The sequence below is a fragment of the Nycticebus coucang genome, chromosome 4 (genome assembly GCF_027406575.1).
Source record: "Nycticebus coucang isolate mNycCou1 chromosome 4, mNycCou1.pri, whole genome shotgun sequence".
Taxonomy (NCBI): domain Eukaryota; kingdom Metazoa; phylum Chordata; class Mammalia; order Primates; family Lorisidae; genus Nycticebus; species Nycticebus coucang.
In genome coordinates this window covers 46,936,055-46,962,846 of record NC_069783.1, presented here as the reverse complement: position 1 = coordinate 46,962,846, position 26,792 = coordinate 46,936,055, and the positions used below count along the sequence as shown (strand labels likewise).

The window sequence follows — 26,792 nt, the reverse complement described above, 5'->3', positions numbered from 1 at the left end:
TTCAAAACTTACCCCTCACTGCCCTCCTACCCACCCAGGACTATCACCAAGCCTGTCATGCTGAATTACGGCCATGATGGCACCTTTCATCCTACATACCACACTAGGCAATTTTCTGACTATTTTCCTTCATCCGTGCCCAATAAAACCTGCAAATGTATTCAGGCCCAGCTCAAAGCATACTCTTTCCAGGAAGGCGTCCTCCAACAACCCCAGCAGCAATAATACCTCCTTCCTCTAAAATTCCAAGAGGGTCTTCATGGCATAGTCTAGTTTATATTTTTTTTATTTTTTTTTTGAGAGAGTCTCAAGCTGTCACCCTAGGTAGAATGCTGTGGTGTCATAGCTCACAGCAACCTTAAACTCTTGGGCTTAAGCGATTCTCTTGCCTCAGCCTCTGGAGTAGCTGGGACTCAGGCGCCCACCACAACGCCTGGCTATTTTTTGGTTGTAGTTGTCATTGATTTTGGCAGGCCCAGGCTGGATTCAAACCTGCCAGCTCCAGTGTATGTGGCTGGCGCCCTAGCTGCTGAGCTACAGGCACCAAGCCCTAGTTTATATTTTAGACAATTTTTTAACTATCTTTATCTAAATAGATTATAAATTTCTGGAGGGTAGAGATTTTTGTTGTAAATTTTTGCATATTCTCTTCTACCCACCCATCTAGGCACTCAGCAAATGATCTCCAAATATTGTGAGATTAAAAGTAGTAACCCACATGTGACATGAGCCAGACCTAAAACAGGGCAACAACTAGTACTAGAAAAAGAAGGATAAATCCCAGATTCAAAAGAAAATTATTAGAACCTAATGAATAACTCATACACATATTAAAGAGAAAATGTAATGCCAGGGCTTTAAATCTAGTGAATCAATGTATGCCACTGCTATTCACATGAATGTAAAAAAATAGTAGCAGGTGGTGTTTTCAAAAGGGACTGTGAGTTTTTGATATAATTATGACACAGGCTGATTTTAGTGCCACATCAAATTGCTATCTATCTTTGATTTCTTTTTTTTCCTCTTTTTTCTTTAGGTCTTCCCTAAGAAAAAATTAGGGGAAGTAAAAAGTTAATTTCAACCATGTGACTTTAGAAAGAGGAAATGTGTATTAACCTGAATGTAGGTCTCAAACTCCAAACAAATGTTTTACTTGCTTTCAATGTTTTGGCTTAATTGTTAATCTACAAATTACAAATTTGGTACCTGTTACACATGTAATGTTTTATTTTTATGTTTTAAGTTCTTTTTTTGTTGCTCTTAGGAATGTAGCTTATCAGACCATTCCCAGGAACAGGAAGAAAGGAGGGCTCACCCAAGTCAGCTTCCTAACTATACCTGGGGATTGACCAAGGGGTAGGAGATACGAGGCCAAGATATCAGTTTGAGAAGATGCACTTTCCACTGCCAACCTGTCCCCATGAACAACAACTTTTCTTTTACAAACATTCATCTCCTTTATGGGCAGGTTAGTTTTACTTTGGGACATGCAGTCAAAAAATGTGTGGATTTGGGACTCTTCCAAGAAGACTGGCTTCAGAGTAGTTACATGACAACTTAAAATCTTCCTGTGGAAGATGAGGGCGAAAGCTGAACAAAAGAACAAAGAGAAAGCAACCCTCTATTGGCCCAATCACATCTATTGCCAAATAGATAGAAATTATTTTAACTAGTGCTGCCACAGAGAGATTCAAAGTTGCAAATAATGGAATACTGTACATAATACCTACTTGTATCATTAAAAGGTACTTTTTCATTGATGATTGATAGGGATTCCTCTAATCTACCTGACAGATCTTCATGAAGATTCTTTAACTGTAATTTACTGAAAGAGAAAAAATATATAAAGCCACATTATCACCAATCACAGATGAATCCTTATTTCCTTGTCACCTTAACAACTGGTATCAGGTTTTCAGAGAATTGTGCCTGACATCTAAGATACTTCTCTGATCATTAGAAGATGAAAATAAGGCCAGGCATGATGGTTCATGCCTGTAATCCTAGCACTCTGGGAGGCCAAGGCGGGTGGATTGCTTGAGCTCATGAGTTTAAGACCAACCTGAGGAAAAGCAAGACCCCATCTGTGCTAAAAAAAAAAAAAAGAAAGAAAGAAAGAAAAACTGAGACAAAAGGATCACTTGACCCCAAAGAGTTGGAGGTTGCTGTGAACTATAACACCACAGCACTCTACCCAGGGTGACAGCTTGAAATTCTGTCTCAAAAAAACAAAAAAAGAAAGAGAAGGGGCAGTGCCTGTAGCTCAGTGAGTAGGGCCCTGGCCCCATATACCGAGAGTGGCGGGTTCAAACCCAGCCCCGGCCAAACTGCAACAACAACAACAAAAGAAAAAAAAAAAAAGAAGAAGAAGAAGGTGGCGAAAATAAGAAAAAAAACACCAAGCCTGCATTCTAAAGTTCCTGATTCTTCAGTAGAGTGATGTGTAAGTTTAGAAGATTTACTACAATCCCAGATATTGTACAATCTTATTTCCTCAAGCTCAAAGTAATCTTAGCCACTTCAAAATCAAATATTTTTCTCTTTACAACACATAAATGTTTATTCAAGTATTACTGTAAAGTTTTTTAAAATACATATCAGATCTTTTTGAGCTCAAAAGTTGATAATTTGTGCTTTTGATTCAATTATAAGTATATGCACATATCTAAACCACACATATAATTCTACGAATGTAACTAAATGAGAAAGTTATCTGATAAATCTTTTTAAAACTTAAAATGTTATATTATTTATCAAATAAATATTGGAGTATGCCTTTACCATGCATTACTAAATAATATTTTAAAATTTAGATATGTCAAAATTAAATCTCATAACCTCTATTTTATCTAAAAGGCACCATTAGAAGGTTGGCACACTGATTATTAGCTTTCCTGCATGGAACTATCAGAGGGCCCCTCTGTTCAGAGGAGTTTGAAACATGATGTATCCAGGTCTCAGCACAGGAGCCCCAAAACACAATATGCCATCTCAGAAGTGAAAAGGGCCCTGGAAACCATATACTCCTTTCTCCCCTCTCCTCATTTTAAATGGGAGACAGGTAAGACAGAGGACCTTCTAAAATCAAAACTCAGATCTTCTGGGTCTTAACTTCAGGAGCTCCCTTGGATTTTAAGTCTCCACATACCATTCTTCTGTTTGAAGTCGACATTCCTTGGCCTCTTTTTCTAGAGTCTGTGATTTTACCTGCATTTTAGAAGAAAGAGAAAAAACAGATGGCTCAGGCTATAGGAGCACACTCGGGAGACACTGCCGCCAACAGTCTCACCTGGAATGACTATCACGTGCAGAGATGACTTACAAAAGCCTTGACTATTCTTTTTTTTTTTTTTTTTTTTTTTGTGGTTTTTGGCCGGGGCTGGGTTTGAACCCACCACCTCCAGAATATGGGACCGGTGCCCTACTCCTTGAGCCACAGGCGCCGCCTAGCCTTGACTATTCTTAAAGAGCACTCACAAACAGTGGGACTTACTTCTAGCTTAGCCTTGTCATTCTGCAGCTTCTCAATAGTTTCCATGTACTTCCGGGTCAGGCCGTCGATCACAGCTTGGTGCTGGGCTGCTTCTGTCTCCAGAGCAGCCAACCGACTCCTCAGCTCTGCTTCCACATGCTTGTGCTGTTCATCAGCTTCAAAAAACTGAAATGAAAAGGTCAGTTTCTCTTGTCACGATATAATATATATAAACGAGAGAAAAAATAGCAGCGACTATCCACTGAGCAACTCCCACATGGTTCCACATGCTCACCATGCCAAACTTGCACAGGCATTATCTCCTCCAGTCCTCACTGTGTATCAGAGGCAGGACTGTGGTTATTCCTCTTTACAGATTTGGAAACTGGAGTTTGTAAGGGTTACCTAACTTGCCCAGTGTCTCATAGTTATAATACAGTGGAAATGGGATTTAACAGAGGAAACCTACTCCAAAGCCTAAACCTCTTAACTCTCAATCTCAGGAATTTCTATTTCAAACAATTTCTGACACAAGTAAAATTCAACTGATTAGGATATAACTTTTCTGCTAGGCTAACTTTCAAGATGAAATAGTCAAAATCACAACAGGTGGCACTCCTAAAACAGGTAAAGCTCTTTCTTGAGACTCTAATACTAAGAATTATGAATAGTTAGACACAAAATACACTGAGGTCAAAAGTTTATTTTTTTAAGTTTTCAAAGACTGAGAATTAGTACATTTATTCTTCACCATCTGACAAAGAAAAATCAGGAGGTATAGTTGAATATACTACTCTATGACTATGCTCAATGGTTTGGAAACAGACATTGACTTTTCAACATTCCATAAATGCTTGCCATGAGTGAGGCCCTGTCCTGGAGCTCAGTATACAAAACATACAAAGTCAACCCTCACAGACCTTACAGTCTAACCAAGGTACAGATAAAAACTAACAAATCATCAATGAATTATTGATAAGCATCCATTTAAAAGATCCATCCAATCACTTCTGGTATAAAATGACCAGTACTCTGCACATTTCCGTATCGTTCGTTACGTTATAAAGCTAACCTTCTATACGCCAAACAAATCCATATAGCACTTCAAAGCACACATCCACATAGAGACACCTGTGAGATTTAAGAAAAGCATAAATGGCTCAGCGCCTGTAGCACCGTGGTTACAGCACCAGCCACATGCAATAAGGCTGGCACGTTCGAACCCAGCCCAGGCCAGCTAAACAATGACAACTGCAACAAAAAGAAATAGCCGGGCATTGTGAAAGGCACCTGTGGTCCCAGCTACGTGGGAGGCTGAGGCAAGAGAATCGCTTAAGCCCAAGAGTTTGATGCCACAGCACTCTACTGAGGGCACATAGTGAGACTCTTGTCTCAAAAAAAAAAAAAAGAAAGAAAAAAAGCATAAATGACACTGACATATTACATATAGTTAAAGACCATAGGAGATACTAAAACACCCGCACAGACACAAAACACTCTATGTATGTTGGCTCTTCCCCTCTCCAGTTCATAGGACTCATTTTTTTAAATTCAAACAAACAGAGAGATTTTCTCACTTGTATGTGCAATCGTTCATTCTCTTCTATCTTCTTTTGCAGATCTTCATCAAAGACACTCTTCTGCTCTTGACTCAACTGAGAAGAAGATTCTCCACTTTTCTGATGGAAAGAATAAGTTATGTCCACATAACTTTCATCCTTTAGAGAAACATCCTAAGGTACACAGATTCTCTAGCACCTTAGTAGCTTGTCTCTTCTACGTGTTCACCATTTTCAAACAATCCTGCAAAAGGTACACAGTCCATAATTTAACTTTTCCCATATGAAACAAGTTAGAACTGCAAATACTGTTGGGCAGGAGAGATTTTTAAAAAGAGAGAGAGAGAGAGAAAAGAACAGATAAAGCTCACTATTTTCTCTGCAAAAGAATTCAGGAGTAGTCCTATTGGAGGTCGGAGCAGACCTAGAAAGCTAGCAATGTAAACATGCTAATAATATCACTTCAATTTGACTTTTTGGTTTGGGAAACGAGACTTTTAGCAATTCTGTATGTCTGGATTATTTAACTCCATTAAGAAATTTTAATAAATTATGTAACAGCATCAGCAAAGAGAAGTTTATACCAAAGTCCACATAAATTTCTAAATTTAAAAAGAGAACCACATAAAATAAAGCTAATAAACATAAGAAAAAAGCTCAAAGCTAACTTTTTCTACATAGAAGAATAGCACTATTTAAAAGATCTAATAATGAACATTTGTTTTCCTGTAATACATAGAACTGTGACTATTCAAAGAACAGTCTAACAATGCAACTGTGCCCAGATATCTGTCACCACTCTTCTCTCCCTTTTTCTGTACCCTCACTCCTCACTTAAAATGAAGTCACCTACTGATCCAATGTGAGTCAGTGATTAAAAAGCCCTCTGAACAGGGAGCAGTTGTAGTTAAAAAATCATTAAATATCTATCATGTTTGGAACACAAGACATGCATAAAGAACACAGTTGAATGACATCTTTGAGGTCTTCAGTGCTTCCAAATTTGGAAAGCTTTAATTAAAATCAATTTGTAAGTGTCAAATCCAACCTCTGATAAACAGACCTAGGCAGGGATATTAATAACTTGGGGAGCATGTATGAAATCTAGATGGATATTCCCTCCCCCAGGGTCTTGCGGAATTTCTGGAACATGTGTATTTTGACAAAGTTTCCCAAGTGATTCTAATACATACCAGTTATACCTTCTCTGTCCCTCCACCCCCTTCTTATTCGAACACTATCACTCTAGAAAATCTTCTCATGCAGGAAAAATACATAGGGAAGAGGTATTAACACAGAATCATAGCAACTGCCCACTAAGTGGCAAATGTGGTCCTAGGCACTTTTACATGATCCCATTTAATCTGCAACAAACCTGAAAGTCTCATCACTACTTTGCTGATGGAAACACTGAGGTTGCAAGATTAAAAATTTTGCCTAAAGTCACAGATTTGTAAATGTCAGGCAAAGAATTCAAGCCTGGGCTTAACTCCAAAGCCACGTTCTTCCCTCCACACAGCACTTCTTCCGTCACTGCTTCTCGCCTTCCCTTGTACCCATCCTATTGTTAGCTGCCTTGGTCTACTCATTTGGGTGGTGCTATCCCCCCAAATGTACAAGATTTAAACTGAACACTCAATCACTAACCTCTACTCTTAAAAAAAAAAAAACTTCCTGATCATAGAATATTTAAAGTACCAGATCTAATATCTTAAAGTAGTAACAATCTTGCCTCACCATATAAAACCGTAACAGAAAAAATATATATCTTTAAATCTCAGGACAGGGATACCAAATTAGCCTCATAAATGCTAAGAAAATACATCTGCAATAAGCTGACAAACCTAAGACATGAATGTTTGCATACTGTTTTCTTATAAGCAGTCAGACTTTGACAGATCTCTAATTTTATTTGTCCTACCATGGGTTAATGACAATTTTGTTGTTTTTTTTTTTTACTGTTATGTGCATTTATTTTATGTTGCATCTATTCCCGTGCCATAAGTTTTTGTTTCTTCAGTTTCTTCTGGGATATCTTTTTCTTCTGTGCTACCTCTTCTTCTGGTTTGGGAACAATCTGTTCCTTTTCAGTAAGGATCATCTCAATGTGGCAGGGGGAGCTCGTGTATGGGTTAATGCGACCATGAGCTCTGTAAGTTCGGCGACGCATCTTGGGTGCTTTGTTCACTTGGATATGCTCAATGACCAGAGAATCTACATCTAAACCCTTAAGTTCAGCATTACTCTCTGCATTTTTAAGCATATGCAGCAAAAATTCAGCCCTCTTTTTGGGCCACCGACCCTGTGTCCAGCCCCACTGTTTGGCCTGGGCACACCTACCAACTCCACCATTATAACGTCGGAATGGTACACATTGTTTCTTTAAGGTGACATCCTTCAGATACTTGGTGGCTTTTCGTATATGCATACCCTTGATGGCCTGGGCAGTTTCACGTGTGTTCTTAAAGTGAACACGAAGATTTGAGCCTCTTGACTTGCATGACTTTGTGGGGTTTTCTGGGTCAAGTGAATAGCAAACCATTTTCACAGATCACCTCAGGCCGCTTAGGGGAAGAGCGGTTAATGACAATTTTGAAGAAGTAAAAAAGATGAACAATTTTTGACCAATATGAGATATGCCACTAATTTTTCTCAGCTACTAAATCAACTATGTACGTGTCTGCTCCTAGTTAATTCTTTAAAACTGACTTTCACATGCAAATTTCCCTAATAATAATATATATTAATAGTAAATGTCTGCTTTTTTGACCAAATATCCAGATGTGTGAACGAAACATTAGAGAATTTGGGAGTGAGGTCTTCTGTTAAAACTAGGATGGCCTATACATGTCTGTGCCTGATGACGAGGTCACACTAACATGTTTTTTCCTGAACCTACCTTGTTTTTCTTGCCTCGGGGTTCACTTAGAGATAGCTCATCTTGAAGTAGTTCTACCCTCTTGGCAAGCTGCAGATTTCGAAATGTCAAACTGTCCATTTCCTGTTGTAGTTTTCTCAAAGATTGATCCTTCATTTTCAGTTGTTCCTACATCAAAGAGAAAACAGACCATTCCTGACAGCTTAGCCTTAAAGTTTAGAAATAACAATAATAATCCTAAAAATTTTTGTTTCACCGAAGTATAATCAAAACCTCTTGCTTTAGGGAATTCCAGTTTTATGTTTATCATTGCAGGTTTTATGTTTTTAGCTCTGTTTTGTGGGGGAAAAAATCATCTTCTGGCCCAAGAAAGTAAATTTTTAAAAGAAAATAAAAAGAACATTTGCAGAAGTAACATATCATCATCAACTTAAAGTAAAATATCCACAGCTATATGCTATTATATCTATTGGAATATACAGACACAAAACCTGAGGCTACATGTTTATAAACTTGAATGTTTTAAGAGAACTTGAGATTCACTATTAATTCCTTTCAGCGAGCAAGAATAGGAAAAAACATATTTATATTCCTTTTTTTCTATAAAGTCCCTCTGAATTTAGTCAAAATAAAGTCCTTTCAACACACTTAATTTTACTTTAACTATTCTGATATGCCACAGATAAAAACCAGTATTATCATAACAAAAGTATTTTCAGATGATGTATTCACTGATAAACATAGGTGGCCATATACTACTATATATTTAGAGAAGTAAGTGTTTCACCTTTTATTACTTCCACTGAAACAAATAATTATAAAGCTTAAGAAGAGGTCATGTTTTAATGAATAGATGATTTAACTATATTGAAACAGCGACCTTAAAACCATAGGCTGTTTTTATTTTTTTTTTTTTTGTGACAGAGCCTGAAGCTGTCATCCTGGATAGAGTGCTGTAGCATCACAGCTCACAGCAACCTCCAACTCCTGGGCTCAAGTGATTCTCCTGCCTCCACCTTCCAAGCAGCTGGGATTATAGGCACCTGCTACAACGCCCGGCTATTTTTTGGTTACAGCCGTCATTGTTATTTGGCAGGCCAGGGCTGGATTCGAACCTACCAGCTCAGGTGTACGTAGCTGGTGCCTTAGCCACTTGAGCCACAGGCGCCGAGCCCATAGGCTGATATTTATAATTTTCAAGTTGAAAGCAGTGCTAAGCAATAGAACAATTTGCGCTCATTGTGTATGGTGAGGGTATATGCGCATTTATTTACGCACACACACCAAGCTCACCATACATAATGCTTATTCTCCTTTGGGTGTGCTTTAATTCCACTCAACAGTGTTCTTTTCTAGTGAGCTACGTCCTTAATTTTTACTTGAAGTTCAAAGGTAAACTTAGGCACAATCCATGTCCAAATTATCATTTATTTCAAACCAAAGAAATTCAAATCAATAAATATTTACTATATCCAAAACTCACTGAAGAGCCAAACTCAATAAAATCAAAAGCCTATTATAACAAAAGACATCCTAATATTCCTCTCTAGCAAACTGGCAAATTGTCACATTCCTATAAATTATAACAACCACTATAATAAATAGTAAAGCAAAAAGTACGTTTTTTACATTCTTAGAACTAGTTATTACTAGATGAATAAAGTTCCAATTCTGTTAACCAATTGTTAATTTCAGAAAACATCTGTCCTAACCTCTCTTTAAACTCCAGTTTCTGCAGTGGGGAACATAATGTTATCTAACCTCACAGAGTTGTGAACACTAAATGAGAAAATGGATATAAGGACTTAGCAAAACGTCTGGCATACTGAGTGCTCAATAGATGGAACAAGATGACAGACATCCACACAGCTGATCAAATACAACCAGCAACAGGAGGGTGTCAAACACCAGAGCAGGCTACTACAATAAGCTAGGAAATATTTGCCCCAGCAATAGCTTTAAACATTAGAAAAGATAGTGATCTTCAGTGACTTGACTACAAATCCTGACTATAAAGCTTCTTTTTTAATAATCTTGGCTTGGGTACAGACAGCCTTGGAAGTGTGGGTGGAATGTTCCGAATCATCTCAGCCCGGAGACTGTGGTAAAGCACCTGAGAGAGGGCAGTTTCAGAGACGGATTTTTCTAATGCAGGGCCCAACACTGGCTAAGAAAAAGACATATTTCTGGGGCTAAGTTATCTGAGTGGAGCCACATAGGATATATGATATACTGCTGGTTGGGGGCTACTCCACAAAGAGATCAAAGTAAAAGGAATCTTAATCCTACCTGTCCAAAGAGAGGTGAAGGAGCAAGAAAGGGAGAGAGTGAAAGAGCAAGGTAGGCAGCATATTTAACTGAAACTTGGCCAAGAAGGAATCCATACCCCAGAATATATCCATTTAAATATCAATAAGCAGTGTTTATTATATGCCTACTAACCTCAGGCAGAAACAAATTCCTTCATCTCCTATCAATTTCTCTCCTCATTTAACTGAGGTGCTAATGATAAAATATGTCACTCAGAGTATACTGATTAACCAGATGATTACTATAAAGTAGCTCAACCAAAGGCAAGATTGATAGAAATGATTCATACATTCAAACCATTTATTAGGGACCTACCATCTGCTAAGTGCTGGGGATGCAAATATGACTATGACATAGCCCCCCTCAGAGTGCTATCTAGTGATGGTGCCAGATAAGAAGCACTAATCCAGATGAACTGAGTGGGCTAAATAAAGGCCTTAAAGTATAGAAGAAATGTATTAAAGTCAAATCATACTTTTTTGGTAATTTTTAACCAAGGAAATCAAAGTCCATCACATTTACACCTAAGCAAGTTAATGACAAAAAACTACATTACCACCCTCCATTCCTAGTGAATCAGTGTCAGAATGGGGACTTTCACCCAGAAAACCAGCTGAGTTCTCTGCTTTGAGTACCACCAAACACCAACTTAACCCTCACAACACAAATATCCTGTTGCATACCTTTAAAGCAGCCGAATTTGCTTGCTCATCCACAACACCTTTTTTTAGGACTTGATTCTGAGCCCGAAGCTGAAAACATAGATAGCAATAATTAATTTTTAAAATAAAGCCATCAGTTAAATCAAGGACATCACTTCAGCTATTTTATAGAGATCATGACACAGAACAACTACCTAACATACATGAGAACAAAAAAATCTTAGCCTCAAAGAAGGTAACAGATACCATAATTCATCATTTTAAAGATAAGGACGCACAGGCCAAGTTGCCCAATGACATAAAACTAATCAATAGCAAAAGTGGGACTAACATCTACGTCTCCCAATTTCTAGCACATCATCCTTTCTATGAAACTAAGTCAAGTCCCTAAACACAAACTAATACAATAAATAATAAGGTACTGAATGTGACATTTTTTCTTTAAATTCTGGCACGCCATTCATTTGTAAAATACACACACTTGGACTAATTATGCAATAAAAACTGTACAGAAAATCAAAATGTGGGCCATCAAAACATTCCCAGAGGAACACTGTGTCTAAAATCAGACATGAAAATGTCATTATCAATGATGGCCACAGAAATGACAGACATGTTATCAGTCATCACTGAGGCGGTGTTCAAAAGCAACTAAAAAGCAGGCTCAACTTAAAAATTATTATAATAGGCCAGGCATGGTGGCTCACACCTATAATCCTAGCACTTTGGGAAGCTGAGGCAGGAGGATCGCTTGAGCTCAGGAGTCCAGACCAGCCCAACAAAGAGCGAGACCCAGTCTCTACTAAAAATAGAAAAATTAGTCAGGCACTGTGGTGGGTACCAATAGTCCCAGCTACTTGGAAAGCTGAGGCAGGAAGATCGCTTGAGCCTAGGAGTTTGAGCTTGCTGTAAGCTATGATGACACCATAGCACTTTAGCCTAGGCAACAGAAGGAAACTCTGCCTCCAAAAAAAAAAATAAATTATTATATTAATAATAATTACTTATTAATATTTGAATGCTTTTTATATATCAGGTATCATCCTAAGCACTTCCCATATGTGACCTCATCTATTCCTCACAGTCCTTCAAAGTAGGTACTCTAATTATCTCCATTTTGCAGATGAGGAACACGAAAGATGTAGAAGTTACACAGCAGTGCTGAAATTCAGACCCTACCAGTTTGGACTCCAGAGCCATAATGCCAATTAGACAATATTGGTTACTATTTTACAAAGCTACATTTAAGTAGGAAAAACAGTGAGCTGGAGAGGTGGGGTAAACCTTAGAAAAAGAGGTAAAAATTGGGCTTTTCTTTCTTTCTTTTTTTTTTTTTATTGTTGGGGATTCATTGAGGGTACAATAAGCCAGGTTACACTGATTGCAATTGTTAGGTAAAGTCCCTCTTGCAATCATGTTTTTTTTTTTTTTTTTTTAGAGACAGTCTGACTTTGTCACCCTCAGTAGAGTGCCGTAGCGTCACACCTCACAGCAACCTCCAGCTCTTGGGCTTAGGCGATTCTCTTGCCTCAGCCTCCTGAGTAGCTGGGACTACAGGCGCCTGCCACAACACCCGGCTATTTTTGGTTGCAGTTTGGCCAGGGCCAGGTTCAAACCCGCCACCCTTGGTATATGGGGCTGGGCTAGCACTGTACTCACTGAGCCATAAGGTGCTGCCCTAGGCTTTTTTTTTTTCATAGTTAATTATTAAAAATTGAGGAATGGCTTTATTTTAAATGAAGCATACAAATAAAAAGTTATGCAGCTTCATAAGTTTGTATTTATGCATACATCTATATAACTACCACTATAAGAAGTATTCTCAGAGAATACAAAGCATATAAGTATAAATATGTAAGACCAATGCAGCCGAAGCAAAAGGTTTACAGAGTAATATTCTGAGGGCTCAGAGACCATGAAAGACCAGGTTCTTCTCTGAGAAACTGAAGAATGGAACAGTTTTATCTATAAGTTTTTAAAAAAATCTATTTCTAATTTTGTATAGCTCAGATTTATCTCCTTAGAACAGAGAACAGAATTGACTTTTCCGTGCCAAAAGAGTAGGAATATTTGAATGCTGAATCTTGAACTGAGTATTTAAAACTCAATAGAAAATTTAGCTAAGATTCTAAAATGAAAGCAAGCATACTGTGGGATATTCAACAGTTTGAGCAAAAGACATACTAAAAAGATAGCACCTTCTATTTTTAGAAAGTTAAAGATCACAGTTCAGTACCACAATAGAGCAGGCCCCAATCTTTGCTCTGCCATTTACTAGACTACATAAACTTGAAGAGTTCACTTAACCTTTCTGAGCTTCAGCTACATTTGGTCTACAGAATGGGTAAGCACATCTACTCTACCTTCCTTCCTCTAAGTCTACTGTGAAAACTAGGTAAGAAACCCGCTTCAAAAAACTGTAAAATGCTCCACAAAAGCAAAGAGAGCTCTAATCACCAGAATGAACTCAGAAACAACAGATATGTTTATTACAGTTTGCCTGGTGTAAGGCATTGTAGTAAATGATATGGGGGAAATGAAAAAGCAAATATTTGAAGATAACTAGCAATATTCCTATTTCCTGCTTTTTAAAAAAAAGTAGCATAGGCCAGGCACAGTGTTATCAAGCCTGTAATCCCAGCACTTTGAGAGGCCAATGTGGGAGGATCGCTTGAGACCAGGAGTTCAAGACCAGCCTAGGCAACACAACAAGACCCATCTCTATAGAAAACAGAAAAATTAGCCAGGCGTGGTGGCATACATCTGTAGTCCCAGCAATTCAGGAGGCTGAGCCAAGAGCTTAGCTTGAGCCTAGGAATTTGAGACTGCAAGTGAGCTATAATGATGCCCCGTGCACTCCGGACTCGGCAATAGTGAGGCCATATCTCACAGAAGAAGAAAAAAAAAAAAATAACACAGATGGGGTGTTGCTATTTTTTGTGTATTTTATGTGTAGCCCAAGACAACTCTCATTTTTTCAATGTGCAGCAGAAAAGAAGAAAGGTTGGATATCCCTGTTTGAACATACCTTCTAGAGTGTAGAACGAGGGTTGGCAAACTAAAGACCCAGGGCCAAACTGGACTGCCATCTCCGTTTACTGGAATCCAGCCACACTCATTCATTTATGTATTATGTAGGGCTGCTTTTCAGTGACAATGAAAGAGATGAGTAGTTGCAACACAAACTATGACCTCAAGCTTAAAATATTTGCCATTTGGTCATTTACAGAAAAAGTTTAGGGACCTCTGCTCTAGAAGTTCAAAAGAAATATTACTTTAATGTTGACTTCCATAATACAGTGTTCCACTTTTTAAGCAGCATCAACATACTCTTGAATAATGTGCTACCTAGATAACAGAGTATAATAAATATTTTAAATACCTTCAAACCCATAAAGCCAAAAAATAGCAATTCTACTTCAGTATTTATGTTTCATTTCATATGCCTGTCCTAACTTTGATGTACAATTTCTTATGTTTTCTTTGTGTGGTATTTAGCACTCCTAATGTCTGCTTTGAAGACCAAGGATGAAGCTTTACATCCACTGAGCCCATAATTTTCTGTAGGACCAGAACCGGAGCCACTAAAACAACAAAAAGAACTTCACCTTACATCTATGGCACAATGAAGACTACTTAAAGCAAACAGAATAGCCTACTATTTTAAAAAGCAAACTGAAACTTTCAAATAACTTTTTTTTTTTCGAGACAGAGTCTCAAGCTGTCACCCTGGGTAGAGTGCTGTAGCGTCACAGCTCACAGCAACCTCAAACTCTTGGGCTTAAGCGATTCTCTTGCCTCAGACTCCCAAGTAGCTGGGACTACCGGTGCCCACCACAACACCTTGCTATTTTTGTTGTTGTTACAGTCGTCATTGTTGTTTTAGCTGGCCCTGGCTGGGTTTGAACCTGCCAGCCTCAGTGTATCTGGCTGGCACCCTACCCACTGAGAGCTACGGGTGCCACCTCAAATAACTCGTTTGAAATTTACTATAACTGATTATGACAAAAAATAATAATCTTAATTTTCCTTTAAAAAATCTTCTTTAGGCCAGGCATGGTGTCTCACACCTGTAATCCTAGCACTCTGAGAGGCCAAGGTGGGTGGACTGCTTAAGCTCAGGAGTTCAATCAGCCTGAGTAAGAGCAAGATCCTGTCTCTAAAACTAGCTGGAGATTGTGGCAGGCGCCTTTTGTAGTCCCAGCTACTCAGGAGGCTGAGGCAACAGAATCGCTTGAACCCAAGAGTTTGAGGTTGCTGTGAGCTATGATGGCACAGCACTCTACCAAGAGCAACAAACTGAGAACCTGTCTAAATAAATAAATAAAATGTTTTTAGGAGACAAAGTCTCACTCTACTGCCTAGGCTGGAATGCAGGGGTGCAATCATACCTGCACTCCTGGGATCAAGCGATCTCCTGCCTCAGCTTCACAAAGTGGTAGGATTATGGATTTGAGCCACTATGCCTTGCCTTAACACCTACTTCTTACTTCTGGTACTTCTTCCTCCACAATTTTTCCCTCACAACTCTCTGTGGCCTACAATGAGCTTATGCCTCAAAGTTCCTTTGGCAGTTACTAGTTAACAAGACATCTCTTATTAAACTATTCAGGGTTTTTTGTTTTTTTCTTTTGAGACAGAGTCTCACTTTGTCATCCTCTTCTGTTCTAAAAAAAGATTAAGAGGACTCTTCAAAGTTGGGATTCAGAGGTATTATTCCTCCACGGAATGGAACCAAAGAGATTAGCGCCTGGATCACCGGCATGAGCTACTACACCTGGCCTAAACTATTCAGTTTTAATTTTGCCTGTTAAGTAATCAATTTTACATTTAATAATCTATGTTTCTGTACTCATCTCCCATCTGGCTACTTAAACCGTTATTCATGGTAGAGACTACAGTACTTCCTTGTAGTTCCTGCCTACAATGAAAAATCAATGCTACGGATAAAGGCGGCACTCAAGAAATTTTTAGTTTATTAATCAAATGCTGACACTATTGTGGTCAATATTATTGTGATTAAATATTATATATAAAAAGTGTTTAAATATAATTTATTATATAAGAGATTGTCATTATTTTAACAATTCCTTTTTAAGATCCTTCTCCAAATGATTTGAACCTCAAGGTCCTACTGGACACCAAGAATCCTCAAAAGCCCTGAGCCTCTCTAATGACCAGTACCTTGGCTGCTCTATCTAAAGCCAATTCTGGAACAAGCCCAACCTCAGTCAGGCCTATCACAAGCCCTGTCTCCAGCTACAGAGAGTGGCTGTAGGCCAACTGTGATTTCTCTCACGCCACTCAGAGATAATCTGATAGAATAACTGGCCCAAGATAAGGGATTTACTACTTTTTTTTTTTTTTTTTTGTAGAGACAGAGTTTCACTTTATTACCCTCAGTAGAGTGCCTTGGCATCACAGCTCACAGCAACCTCCAATTCCTGGGCCTAGCCAATTCTCTTGCCTATAGCTGGGACTACGGGCACCCGCCACAACACCCGGCTATTTTTTTGTTGCAGTTTGGCCGGGGCCCAGTTTGAACTTGCCACCCTCAGTATATGGGGCCAGTGCCCTACCCACTGAGCCATGGGCGCCGCCCGGGATTTACTACTTTCAACCACAAACTGTTGGAGTTGGTGGGGAAAATCACCCACATGCATTTTCTCAGCTAATCCTCAATAATCTTCTGTGTTAAAACCATTCTTACACGGCTGTTTCCATGCAATGAACATTTTGACATTTATACATGTTTTACAGCCCTATAAAACAAACCTTTAAACACACAGCCTTTTCTTCATTATGAAGTGATGTGTGCAACCAACCCACCAAAACCCTGATTCAAAGCTTCAGAATACTCAAGTCATCTGTAGACCCCATCTTCAGTATCTGGCCTGAATGATCCGAAAACTCCTTCCAGTTCTAACATTTTAAACATTCTAAAGTGCTAGAAATACTACTTAGCCTTTCTCTCTGCCTACTTACTTGTTCCTATCCCAGGAAGAAGATAAAGTATGTGTAGGCTACATATTATGTACCTGGGGGTAATTTTGGCACTGAAGTAGGAAAAGTCTCCTTTCAGACAGGCCCTCCTGCAGGGAAAATCACTAGGACAAAAACCCCACTCCCACATCTTACAGTTTAGCTGCCCCAATGTCCTACAGCACAGATATAGGACATTTCCATTCTCATGGAAAATCCCACTGGATAGCACTGAACACAAAGCTGTTTTCCAAGCTAGCTTTAGTAACGAGCCTTACCTACACACTAGGGAAAAAAAAAAAAAAAGAAAGAAAGAAAGAAAAGGCTGATAACTCAATTTTAAATCCACTTCAGCTCTTAAATCTATTTCTCTTATAGGAGTGACTGACTAATCAGGTTCTGCCAAGCACTGTTATATGAAGAGCAAAGACCTGGGATCAAAGCTGACCCTAAAAAGTTCCCAAAGGCATTTCCCTTTGAAACTAAAAGAAGCACCAATTACAAAGTAAACTATAAAGAAATAATAAATGTTTGGCTTTCCCACTGCCTCAAAAAGAACTTTAAAAAGATTATCTTTATCTCAGCAAAAGCTACTACCCTGATAGCATTCCCTGGGCAATGATTCTCAAATGTCACCATGCATCCAAGTCACTGGAGAGGTCTGTTGTAACACAGATTGCTGGGTCCCACTGCCAGTTTCAGATTCTGGAGGTCCAGGGTGGACCTGGAAATTTATATTTTGAAGACATTGATGATGCAGGTTCAGGACTCACACTTTGTAAATCACTGACCAGGGGTAACACAAACAGTGGAAAGACAGAACTTGAAACCTTATTAGCCACATGCCATAGTGTCAGCCAAGAGTGCTCTGCAAAGAAAGCAGGCTGAAATCAAACAAGCCAGACTATTTGTCACTTCTCTTCTTCATGGTAAGATACACCACAGCATCAGAAACAGAGCAGGTCATGGAAGAAACAGCAAGTAAGAAATGTTCTTTCATTCTTTTTTTTTTTTTTTTTTTTTTTGTGGTTTTTGGCTGGGGCTGGGTTTGAACCCGCCACCTCTGGCATATGGGACTGGCGTCCTACTCCTTGAGCCACAGGCGCCACCCTGTTCTTTCATTCTAAATCTATAACAAGGTAACTGAAGCCTTGATTAGCTTTCCCTTAGATCTCAAAGAAATAGCTTGCATCTATTAAATTTATAAACCTCTAAAATCCAGGCTCTACACACCTTCCCCCAGTCCCAAACCCCACTGAACTTCAAATTTTGAAAGTCTTTGTGACTTCCTAATATAACAAACCACTGGGGGTCTTACTCTCCATTTTTACTGATCTTTCCACAACACTTTGTTTCAGCAACCTGTTTGCCTCAGCAATTCCCATCTGCTTTGGCCTATATACAATTCATCTTTTATCAAACTGGACTCTCTCTTTTTTTCCTCCCTGAGGTGAAGGATCAGTGTTATTCCACAGTTTTATGGAAGCTCCTTCTTTTTTTCCTTCTCAAGGGGAAACAAAATTTTTACCACAGTTCTGAAGCAAGGAATAGCTCTTTCCTGGAACACGGCTGAGATCTGCATTAAAGAAGAATAAGAAGAATCTGCAAATGTTCTTGGTTTAAAGATCATGCTTGCTGCTCTCTTGATAGGCAGGCTTCCTTCTACAGATAAAGAGGAAATCTTTTTTCCTTAGTATCCCAAATAAGACAGAACAATGTAACTGGATTTCAGTATGGGCCCACAATTTCTCTACCGGGAAAAGTAATAAAAAGGTAGAGAAAGTGTGGGCTGGTCTCTCCCATAAAAAGCTGAAAAGAGCACAGATCTTATCTAGAAATCGGCTGGTACCAGAATTGACAAGAGACTAAAAAGCACATGAAATCTTTGACCAGTCTCTGTTATTTTATGTTCTGAAATTTCCATCACATTGTAATTAAAAGAAAAAGATGTTCTGGCCCTGTAGGGGAAATAACTCCAATCCTGGCAGACCTCCTACAGTCCCCTTAACATCTCCCCCTTCTCCTTGCGTATTCTTCCCACAGGTGTCCCCAGATTCTACCCTGATTAACTCTCCAAGTTCATCTGGGTGATAATTATTCCAAAAGCATGGCATCTGCCGACGTTAGCCAATCCATCTCCATTAGAAAGTTTCAGCAATTACCCCCCTCAAATCACTTCAAGCTAGTATGTGAATAACAATTTCTTTTTTTTTTTTTTTTTTGAGACAGAGTCTCACTATTGTCACACTTGGTAGAGTGCTGCGATGTCACAGCTCACAGCAACCTCAAACTCTTGGGCTTAAGCAATTCTCTTGCCTCTGCCTCCCAAGTAACTGGGACTACAGGTGCCCGCTTCAACACCCAGCTATTTTTTGTTGTTGTTGCAGTTGCCAATGAGGTTTGGCTCGCCCAGGCCGGGTTTGAACTTGCCAGCCATGATGTATGTGGCTGGCACCATAAACACTGTGCTATGGGCGCTTCGCCATGAATAACAATTTTAATGTGCCTCCCAACCCTAAAACTTCACCACTGCATCTAACCTTTAATATACTCCCTTCTTGCCAGTGCTCACTGTATTAGAAGCAATCCTGTCCCTTCACCTCAGAATTTCAGGGCTAATTCTGAGTCTTTCCTAGCCCACCAAGTTCCCCAGAAATGAAAGAGATACAAGGATGAGTGCACTCCATAGCTTTCTTAAGTTTAGTGCTATCAAAAAAGAGGAATTAACTGTTTCCTCAACCTAGTCCCTCTTCTCCATCTCAAAAGTTACTGACTTTAATACATGACTCTCCCCAGAACTATTCCAACAGCCTGTTTGGCCTTCTTTTCACCAGTCTTTCCTCCATTTCAATCCATCCTCCACATGGGTAACAGTTTCCTTCCTAAAACTAATGTCACTCCCCAGCTTAACCTTTGATGTCTCACAATTACTCAAAAGATAAAAGTTCACACTTATTTGACATCCATATCCTTCTACCATCAGATCCAAATCACCTCTCAAACCTCAGGTCACCACTTGCTGCCACTTATCTTGAAGAGCTTTCATGTTAGCCAACATAGGCTGTTTTTGTGCCTGGAAGCTACGACTACCTCCTTCCCTCATCTCTACCCCCCAAGCCAAGTAATTTCTACTCTTACAATGTCTTCTTTGTGCTCCCACTGAAGTAACATTTATCATATTGTGTCATAATTATTTACCATGGTTAAATATTCTATTAAAGGGGACTCATTAAGCTGGAACCTGCCTTGCTCAACAGACACTGGCAGACTGCTGACAGGGGGGCACATATTCAGAGTCTGTTGAACAAGCCTACATTGCCAAAAGAATAAACCTTTGAGTTTGTATTACTTTGGGAGGCAATAAAATTATTTCAGCAATGAAGTTCCTGCTCAAAACATTTTTGAAACTCTTCTTTTGCTACTTGAAATTGCCTTCTGAACTTGTTTACTCTCTGGAGAAGAAAATCAGACCCCTTATTTTACATTCATACAACATTTTCAACCAAAACTAATAGAACCAAATTTGAGCACTGCCATCCTTTACCCACCCCACTTCATCATACGGATTTGTTCCAAACTTATGGCCCTTTAAAACAAGGAAATACTCCCTCAAAGGATGAAAACTTGCCATCACCGACATTGCGCCAAAGGCTCTTAAAACAATTTCAAATGGAAATACAAAAATGTTTGCCAATGGTAGCACCACTGGAATAAGCAAGTGATGTATCTCAAAAGGCTCCCATTTGATGGTGAAGACTTAAGTTTGTATGTTTAGGCACAGGTTTGATTTTTTCAACGTATATTTCATCTCTCCTTGTTCCATATTTCTTTTTTTTAACAATATTTTTTTCATATTTGTACCAATTTAAAAATAGGTATGTATTCTTTATGCTTATAGTTCGCAAATAACAATAAAAGCTAAAACGTTTATAATTTAAATTACAAGAATAGAACCAATAAAATATATAAAAGATCCTATATTATGCAAATAAAAAGAAAAATGTATTGTTCAAAAGAAATAAATCACAAATATTTGGTTTAATGGCAAAAAGCTATAGTTTCAGATCCTGTTTCAAAGCCTGCAAACACTTGGGCTTAAGTGATTCTCTTGCCTCAGCCTCCAAACTAGCTGGGACTACAGGCACCTGCCATTACGCCTGGATATTTTCTCGTTGCTGTGGGCATTGTTGTTTAGCTGGCCTGGGCTGGATTTGAACCCGCCAGCCTAGGTGCACGTGGCCGGTGCCATAACTACTGTGCTCCGGAGCACTAAGCCTAGAACAGAGTATTAACCAAATTTGTCAAATGGCAGTTTTCCTTCCTTTTTTTTTTTTCTTTTTGAGACAAAGTCTCAAGCTGTCGCCCTGGCTAGAGTGACCATATTTCTTGAGTGAAATAAATGGACAATGGTGGCGCCTGTGGCTTAAAGGGGTAGGGTGCCGGCCCCATATGCCGGAGGTGGTGGGTTCAAACCCAGCCCCGGCCAAAAAAAAAAACTGCAAAAAAAAAAGAAAAAGAAGAAGAAGAAGAAAGAAATGGGCAAGTGTCTCAATTTCTCCAAATTGTAAAAAGGGGTTAAATATTCCTGTTGACTCCATGAATGCTCCATACTCCATTGAAAACCAAGCATAATAACTGGTGAACCAATTTCCAAAGATTAAGCTTCTGCTTTAATAACTTCATTAGAATATTCTTAAGGCAGAAACACCATGCCCAGAAACTGCACCACCCTTTCTCAAGGGAAGGGTTCCATCATTTAAAAGACTGATGACATGAATATGGCAAAGGGGCAGTCCCTATTTTGTTTAATATTTATTAAGCACCTGCTGGGTGCTCTGTCCCATTCCAGGTGACGGAGGACAAGGGAGAGAAAAGGACACAGCCCTAGCCCTCAAGCTTTTACAATCATTCCAGACATCTTGCCAAAGCACTGAATACATTGGTAACCACCCATTCCCAGTGAAGCAGTTTACACGAATGACTCTATCCTCTCGAACTGATCCAGGGGTAGATAAGTCTCTTTAACCTCATGTCACCCCTGTGGGGCAGGGAGAAAAGGCTGATACTCTCCATCACTGTGCTAAGAAAACTGAGGAAGCAGCCAGGTGAGGGGTGGTTCACGCCCTTATCCTTCCCCTCCCGGCCAGCACTAGAGGCAGGAAGCCAGGATTTCTGACATTAGAGTCCCAAGCTCGCTACTTCAGTGACAGGAAGAATTAAACTCCAGCACCTTCCTGCAGAAATGCACACGGACCCAGACACCGCCCAGCCCCATCTCCTGGGAGCTGCAGGTGGATGCACGGTAATGGTGGACATAGGCGGCGGAGGGCAGAGGGGCGAGCTCGAGTGCCCCTCCACAGAATCCCTCCGTCCCGACAAGTACCTGCCAAGGCAACCCGAAGCCGCAGGGCCGGGGACCCCCTGCTCCCCGCCCACGATGGGTACCTTCGAATACTCCTGAGCCAGCTTCTGGTACTTCCCCTGCAACTCTGCCGAGGCCATGGCCTCCCCCGCCCCGTTCGGGCCAGGCTGCCCAGGCCTTTCAGCCCGCCCCCCGCCCCCAACCCCACACACGCTCCGGGGTAGGGCTCAGCCAGAGTCTGCTCGCTGGGCCAAGGCCGCCGAGACTCCTCCTCCACTTCCGGGTTCGCGGGGCGGGAGGAAGGCGGAGTGGGACCCGAGGCGGAGCGACTACTGGGGGCGGGAAGGCGTCTGTCGTCATCGCTCCACCCTCCCGCGCCCGAGTACGTGCGCGCGCAGCCTCGCCGGCGTGCCTGGGATCTGGTCCTGGGACCCGGGGCGCCATCTTGACGCATGGTACAAGATGGTGACCTGCAACCCAGAAGGAGGTATTCAAGAGGGGAAGAGAACAGAGAATGCTGAGGGCCTACAGAATGGGCGGGGGACCGAGGAGACGGGTGGTGGTTGCGAAGGACAGAGGACCGGAAGAAGAAACATTCAAAGCGCATCGGGAATTCTAGCCACCTCCCCACCCCGGACCTCCGGGGTTCCCATAGCAACCGCCTGGCGTTTAATGGTTACATCTTTCAGAACAAGCTTGAAGAGAAAGATCTCCGTGTTCTGCCATCTCCTTATCCGGGAGTGGTGACACAGAACATGCCCTACACTGTAAACTCTCGGACCTCGCCCAGGTTTATGATGCTGTTGCTCCCTGTTCCTAACCATACAAACCGTCATTGTCTTCAGTATTTTTGACTTTGAGGTTTCTTTGTGTCGGTTCTTAACCCACTTCATCCCCCCACCCACACCGTACCTCCTACGCACACCACATCAGAGTCTCTTTCAGTGGATTGAATAAAAGACCGTTAGGAAATTTCAGGTGATGATTTCTGCCATGCATCTGCCATGCATGCAGATGGAGTGGACGTTAACCACAAACAAAAAAACTAGAGAATTGAAGTAAAAATTAGTTTGCCTGAGATATTTTGTGCCGGTTTTGCTTGAATTAAAAGGCTGCCTCCATTCATTCATTTAAATATTTTTTAGTAGACATTGCATCATTGCAGCATTGAAATATTCATTGATAGAGGCATGGATGAATCTAGAGCATATGTATACTGTAAATTACAATGTGTCAGTTAAAGTGAATGACCTAGATCTGTATATATCTGCATATTATCTGTATGCAGAGGGTATATCAACATGGCAAAACAACATGTTAAATGTAAAAAGCAAATTATGGTATACTGTAGTGTGGAAAGATACATTTTAAAAATAGGAAGTAATATTTGTATTGTTTATAGGAATGCTTACTAAAAATACAGAAACAACTAAAACAATACACATCAAATTCTGGATTATAATTGCCTCTAGTCAGAAAAAGGGAAAGGTGAATGAAACTGGAGAGAGCAAAGGAACATAAACTTTATTTTCATTTCTTTAATTTTTTAAAGTAAATATGACAGGATGTTAACATTATCTAGGTAATAGGTACAGGGATGTTATATTGGCACTTTAAAATGCTTGAAATTTTAGGGCGGCGCCTGTGGCTCAGTGAGCAGGGCGCTGGCCCCATATACTGAGGGTGGCGGGTTCAAACCCAGCCCCGGCCGAACTGCAACAAAAAATAGCCGGGCGTTGTGGCGGGCGCCTGTAGTCCCAGCTACTCCGGAGGATGAGGCAGGAGAATCGCCTAAGCCCAGGAGTTGGAGGTTGCTGTGAGCTGTGTGACGCCACGGCACTCTACCTAGGGCAATAAAGTGAAACTCTGTCTCTACAAAAAAAAAAAAATATATATATATATATATATGCTTGAAATTTTCCATGATTTTAAAAAAATTATCAGTACCATCTTGGTTTCTTATTCGGTTGTTAGTAAGCCAGGAATTGTATGGTGAAGGGCTGAGTCTATGTTCATTTTCAGCTGTTGTAGTGTGTAAGAGGATTACATACTTTTACAAATGTTATTTATATTTTTCTTTTATTATTATTTTTTTTTTTTTTTTGAGACAGTCTCACTATGTAGCCCTTGGTAGAGTGCCGTGGAGTCACATCTCACAGAAACCTCAAACTCTTGGGTTTAAGCAATTCTCTTGCCTCAGCCTCTCAAGTAGCTGGGACTACAGGTGCCCCCCACAATGCCCAGCTATTTTTTGTTAAGGTTGTCATTGTTTAGCTGGCCCAGGCTGGGTTCGAACCCACCAGCGTCAGTGTATGTGGCTGGAGCCGTAACCACTGTGCTACAGGTGCCAAGCCTATATTTTTCAATTTGCTAATAGCCAAATCCTACTGTCCAGCAACTTTCTGAACAATAATTGTTAAGATTATGAAATAACTATTATTAAATAGCTATTTAATTATTATTACTATTAAATAATTAACTATTATTAAATTGTTTTCTATGGCACCAACCAAGTGGCAGAAATAAATATGGTAAGTATGTTTCCATGGTTTGTAAAATATTAGAATTTTCAATTATTAAAAAAAATCACCATTCCAGAAGTAACACTCCAAAGAAAGAATGTGTAACTTCAGACAGAGAGCCTATGTAATTTTATTTTACTGAATTTAGAAAGGTATTTTGCATTGTCTAGTCCAGTTTTGTCAGATGCACTGTTATAAAAATCCCAGTTAATAAATTTGAATACATTAAAATTAAGAATCTCTTTCTCGGGCGGCGCCTGTGGCTCAGTCAGTAGGGCGCCGGCCCCATATACCGAGGGTGGCGGGTTCAAACCCGGCCCCGGCCAAACTGCAACCAAAAAATAGCCGGGCGTTGTGGCGGGTGCCTGTAGTCCCAGCTACTTGGGAGGCTGAGGCAAGAGAATCGCTTAAGCCCAGGAGTTGGAGGTTGCTGTGAGCCGTGTGATGCCACGGCACTCTACCAAGGGCCATAAAGTGAGACTCTGTCTCTACAAAAAAAAAAAAAAAAAGAATCTCTTTCTCAAAAAACATTACTAAGTTAGTGAAAAGGCAAGCCACAGAATGGATGAAGATATTTGCAATATATACAGGATCCAGCAAAAGTAACATCCTTTAGCCGGGCATTGTGGCGGGCGCCTGTAGTCCCAGCTACTCTGGAGGCTGAGGCAAGAGAATCGCCTAAGCCCAGGAGTTGGAGGTTGCTGTGAGCCGTGTGACACCACGGCACTCTACCCGAGGGCGGTACAGTGAGACTCTGTCTCTACAAAAAAAAAAAAAAAAAAGTGAAACTCTCTCTCTACAAAAAAATTTTAAAAAGTAACATCCTTTTGTGCTTGAGTGTGGTATTGTTATGTTACAGAATTACATGCTTATGATTTTATAATAAAAGATTGGTATAGATTAACAGTTCATAAAAGGGTGTTATTTCTGCATGTAATTCTGTAATATAAAAGTATCACACTCAAGGACAAAAGGGCATTATTTCTGCAGGACCCAGTATATTCAACAGAGAGGTCCCTTATCCGAATACCTGTACAAAAGGTATTTATAAAAATTGGTGCCTTTTAAATACCTTTAAGAGGTATCCAAGCCTCTTAAAAATTAATAAGAAAAAAGGCAACCAAATAAAAAAGAATCAAGAGATTTCAAGAGGCGCTTAACAATGGAAGACAGAAATAGACCAACAAACATGCAAAAGTGTGTTCAGTTCCATTTGTAATCAGGAGGAAGTGAAATTAAAACCACAGTGAGATGCCACTGCATACCCACACAAATGGCTAAAATTAAAAAGACTGACGAGTGTTAGGACATGGAACAAGAGAAACACCCATAAAATGCTGGTGGGAATGTAAATGAAGTCATTTACAAAAAGAATTTGGTGTGATCTATGGACTTGATAAATACTTATTATCTAGGAATTCTTCTCTTAAATATTTCTAGTAAAAATGTATGCATGACTTTAGCTCAGTGAGTAGGGTGCCAGCCACATACACCAGGGGTGGTGGGTGGTGGGTTCGAACCCAGGCCTGCTAAATGACAATGACAACTCCAACCAAAAAAAAAAGCCGGGCATTGTGGCGGGCACCTTTAGTCCTAGCTACTCAGGGGGCTGAGGCAAGAGAATTGCTTAAGCCCAAGATCATGAGGTTGCTGTGAGCTGTGACACCACAGCACTCTACTGAGGGCAACATAGTGAGACTCCGTCTCAAAAGAAAAAAAAAGAAAAATGTATGCGTGTATTTGCCATGAATATTCATAGCAGCATTATCCACAATAGCCAAAAAAAAAAAAAAAAAAAAATCCCAAAATAAAAACCTCCAAATGTCTATCAACAGAATGGACAGGTAGATGAGTGTACATTCATACTATGAAATACTAAACAGCAATGAAAAAGACAACTACAGGTACAGTAGTTTTTTGGGATAAATCTAAAAAAAAAAAAAAACAATTCAGAGCAAAAGAAGCTAGACACACGTAGGTCACTATAAAAGTTTTGACACACACTGGAATAATTATTCCACTTCCAAGAAACAAGTCAACAGCAT

At 39.9% G+C, this 26,792-nt stretch overlaps 1 protein-coding gene across 3 annotated transcripts in view; it reads right to left on the bottom strand.

The window, feature by feature from the left end:
- PPP1R21 (protein phosphatase 1 regulatory subunit 21) overlaps nt 1-22,512 on the bottom strand; it is an 80,680-nt gene extending 58,168 nt beyond the window's left edge. For 2 of the 3 annotated variants that reach the window (XR_008379628.1, XM_053588918.1), the window contains exons 1-7: nt 22,309-22,478; nt 10,903-10,971; nt 7,931-8,077; nt 5,050-5,151; nt 3,494-3,658; nt 3,149-3,207; nt 1,731-1,825 (exon numbers count right to left, since the gene is read on the bottom strand). Coding sequence is in view for 2 of the 3 variants with exons in the window: in XM_053588918.1 (XP_053444893.1) it covers nt 1,731-1,825; nt 3,149-3,207; nt 3,494-3,658; nt 5,050-5,151; nt 7,931-8,077; nt 10,903-10,971; nt 22,309-22,365 (694 nt within the window). In the remaining variant the exon portion in view is untranslated. Of the gene's footprint in view, nt 1-1,730; nt 1,826-3,148; nt 3,208-3,493; nt 3,659-5,049; nt 5,152-7,930; nt 8,078-10,902; nt 10,972-22,308 lie in introns of all 3 variants that reach the window. The other variant, XM_053588916.1, reaches the window with a different exon arrangement.
- Nucleotides 22,513-26,792: the final 4,280 nt, after the last annotated feature.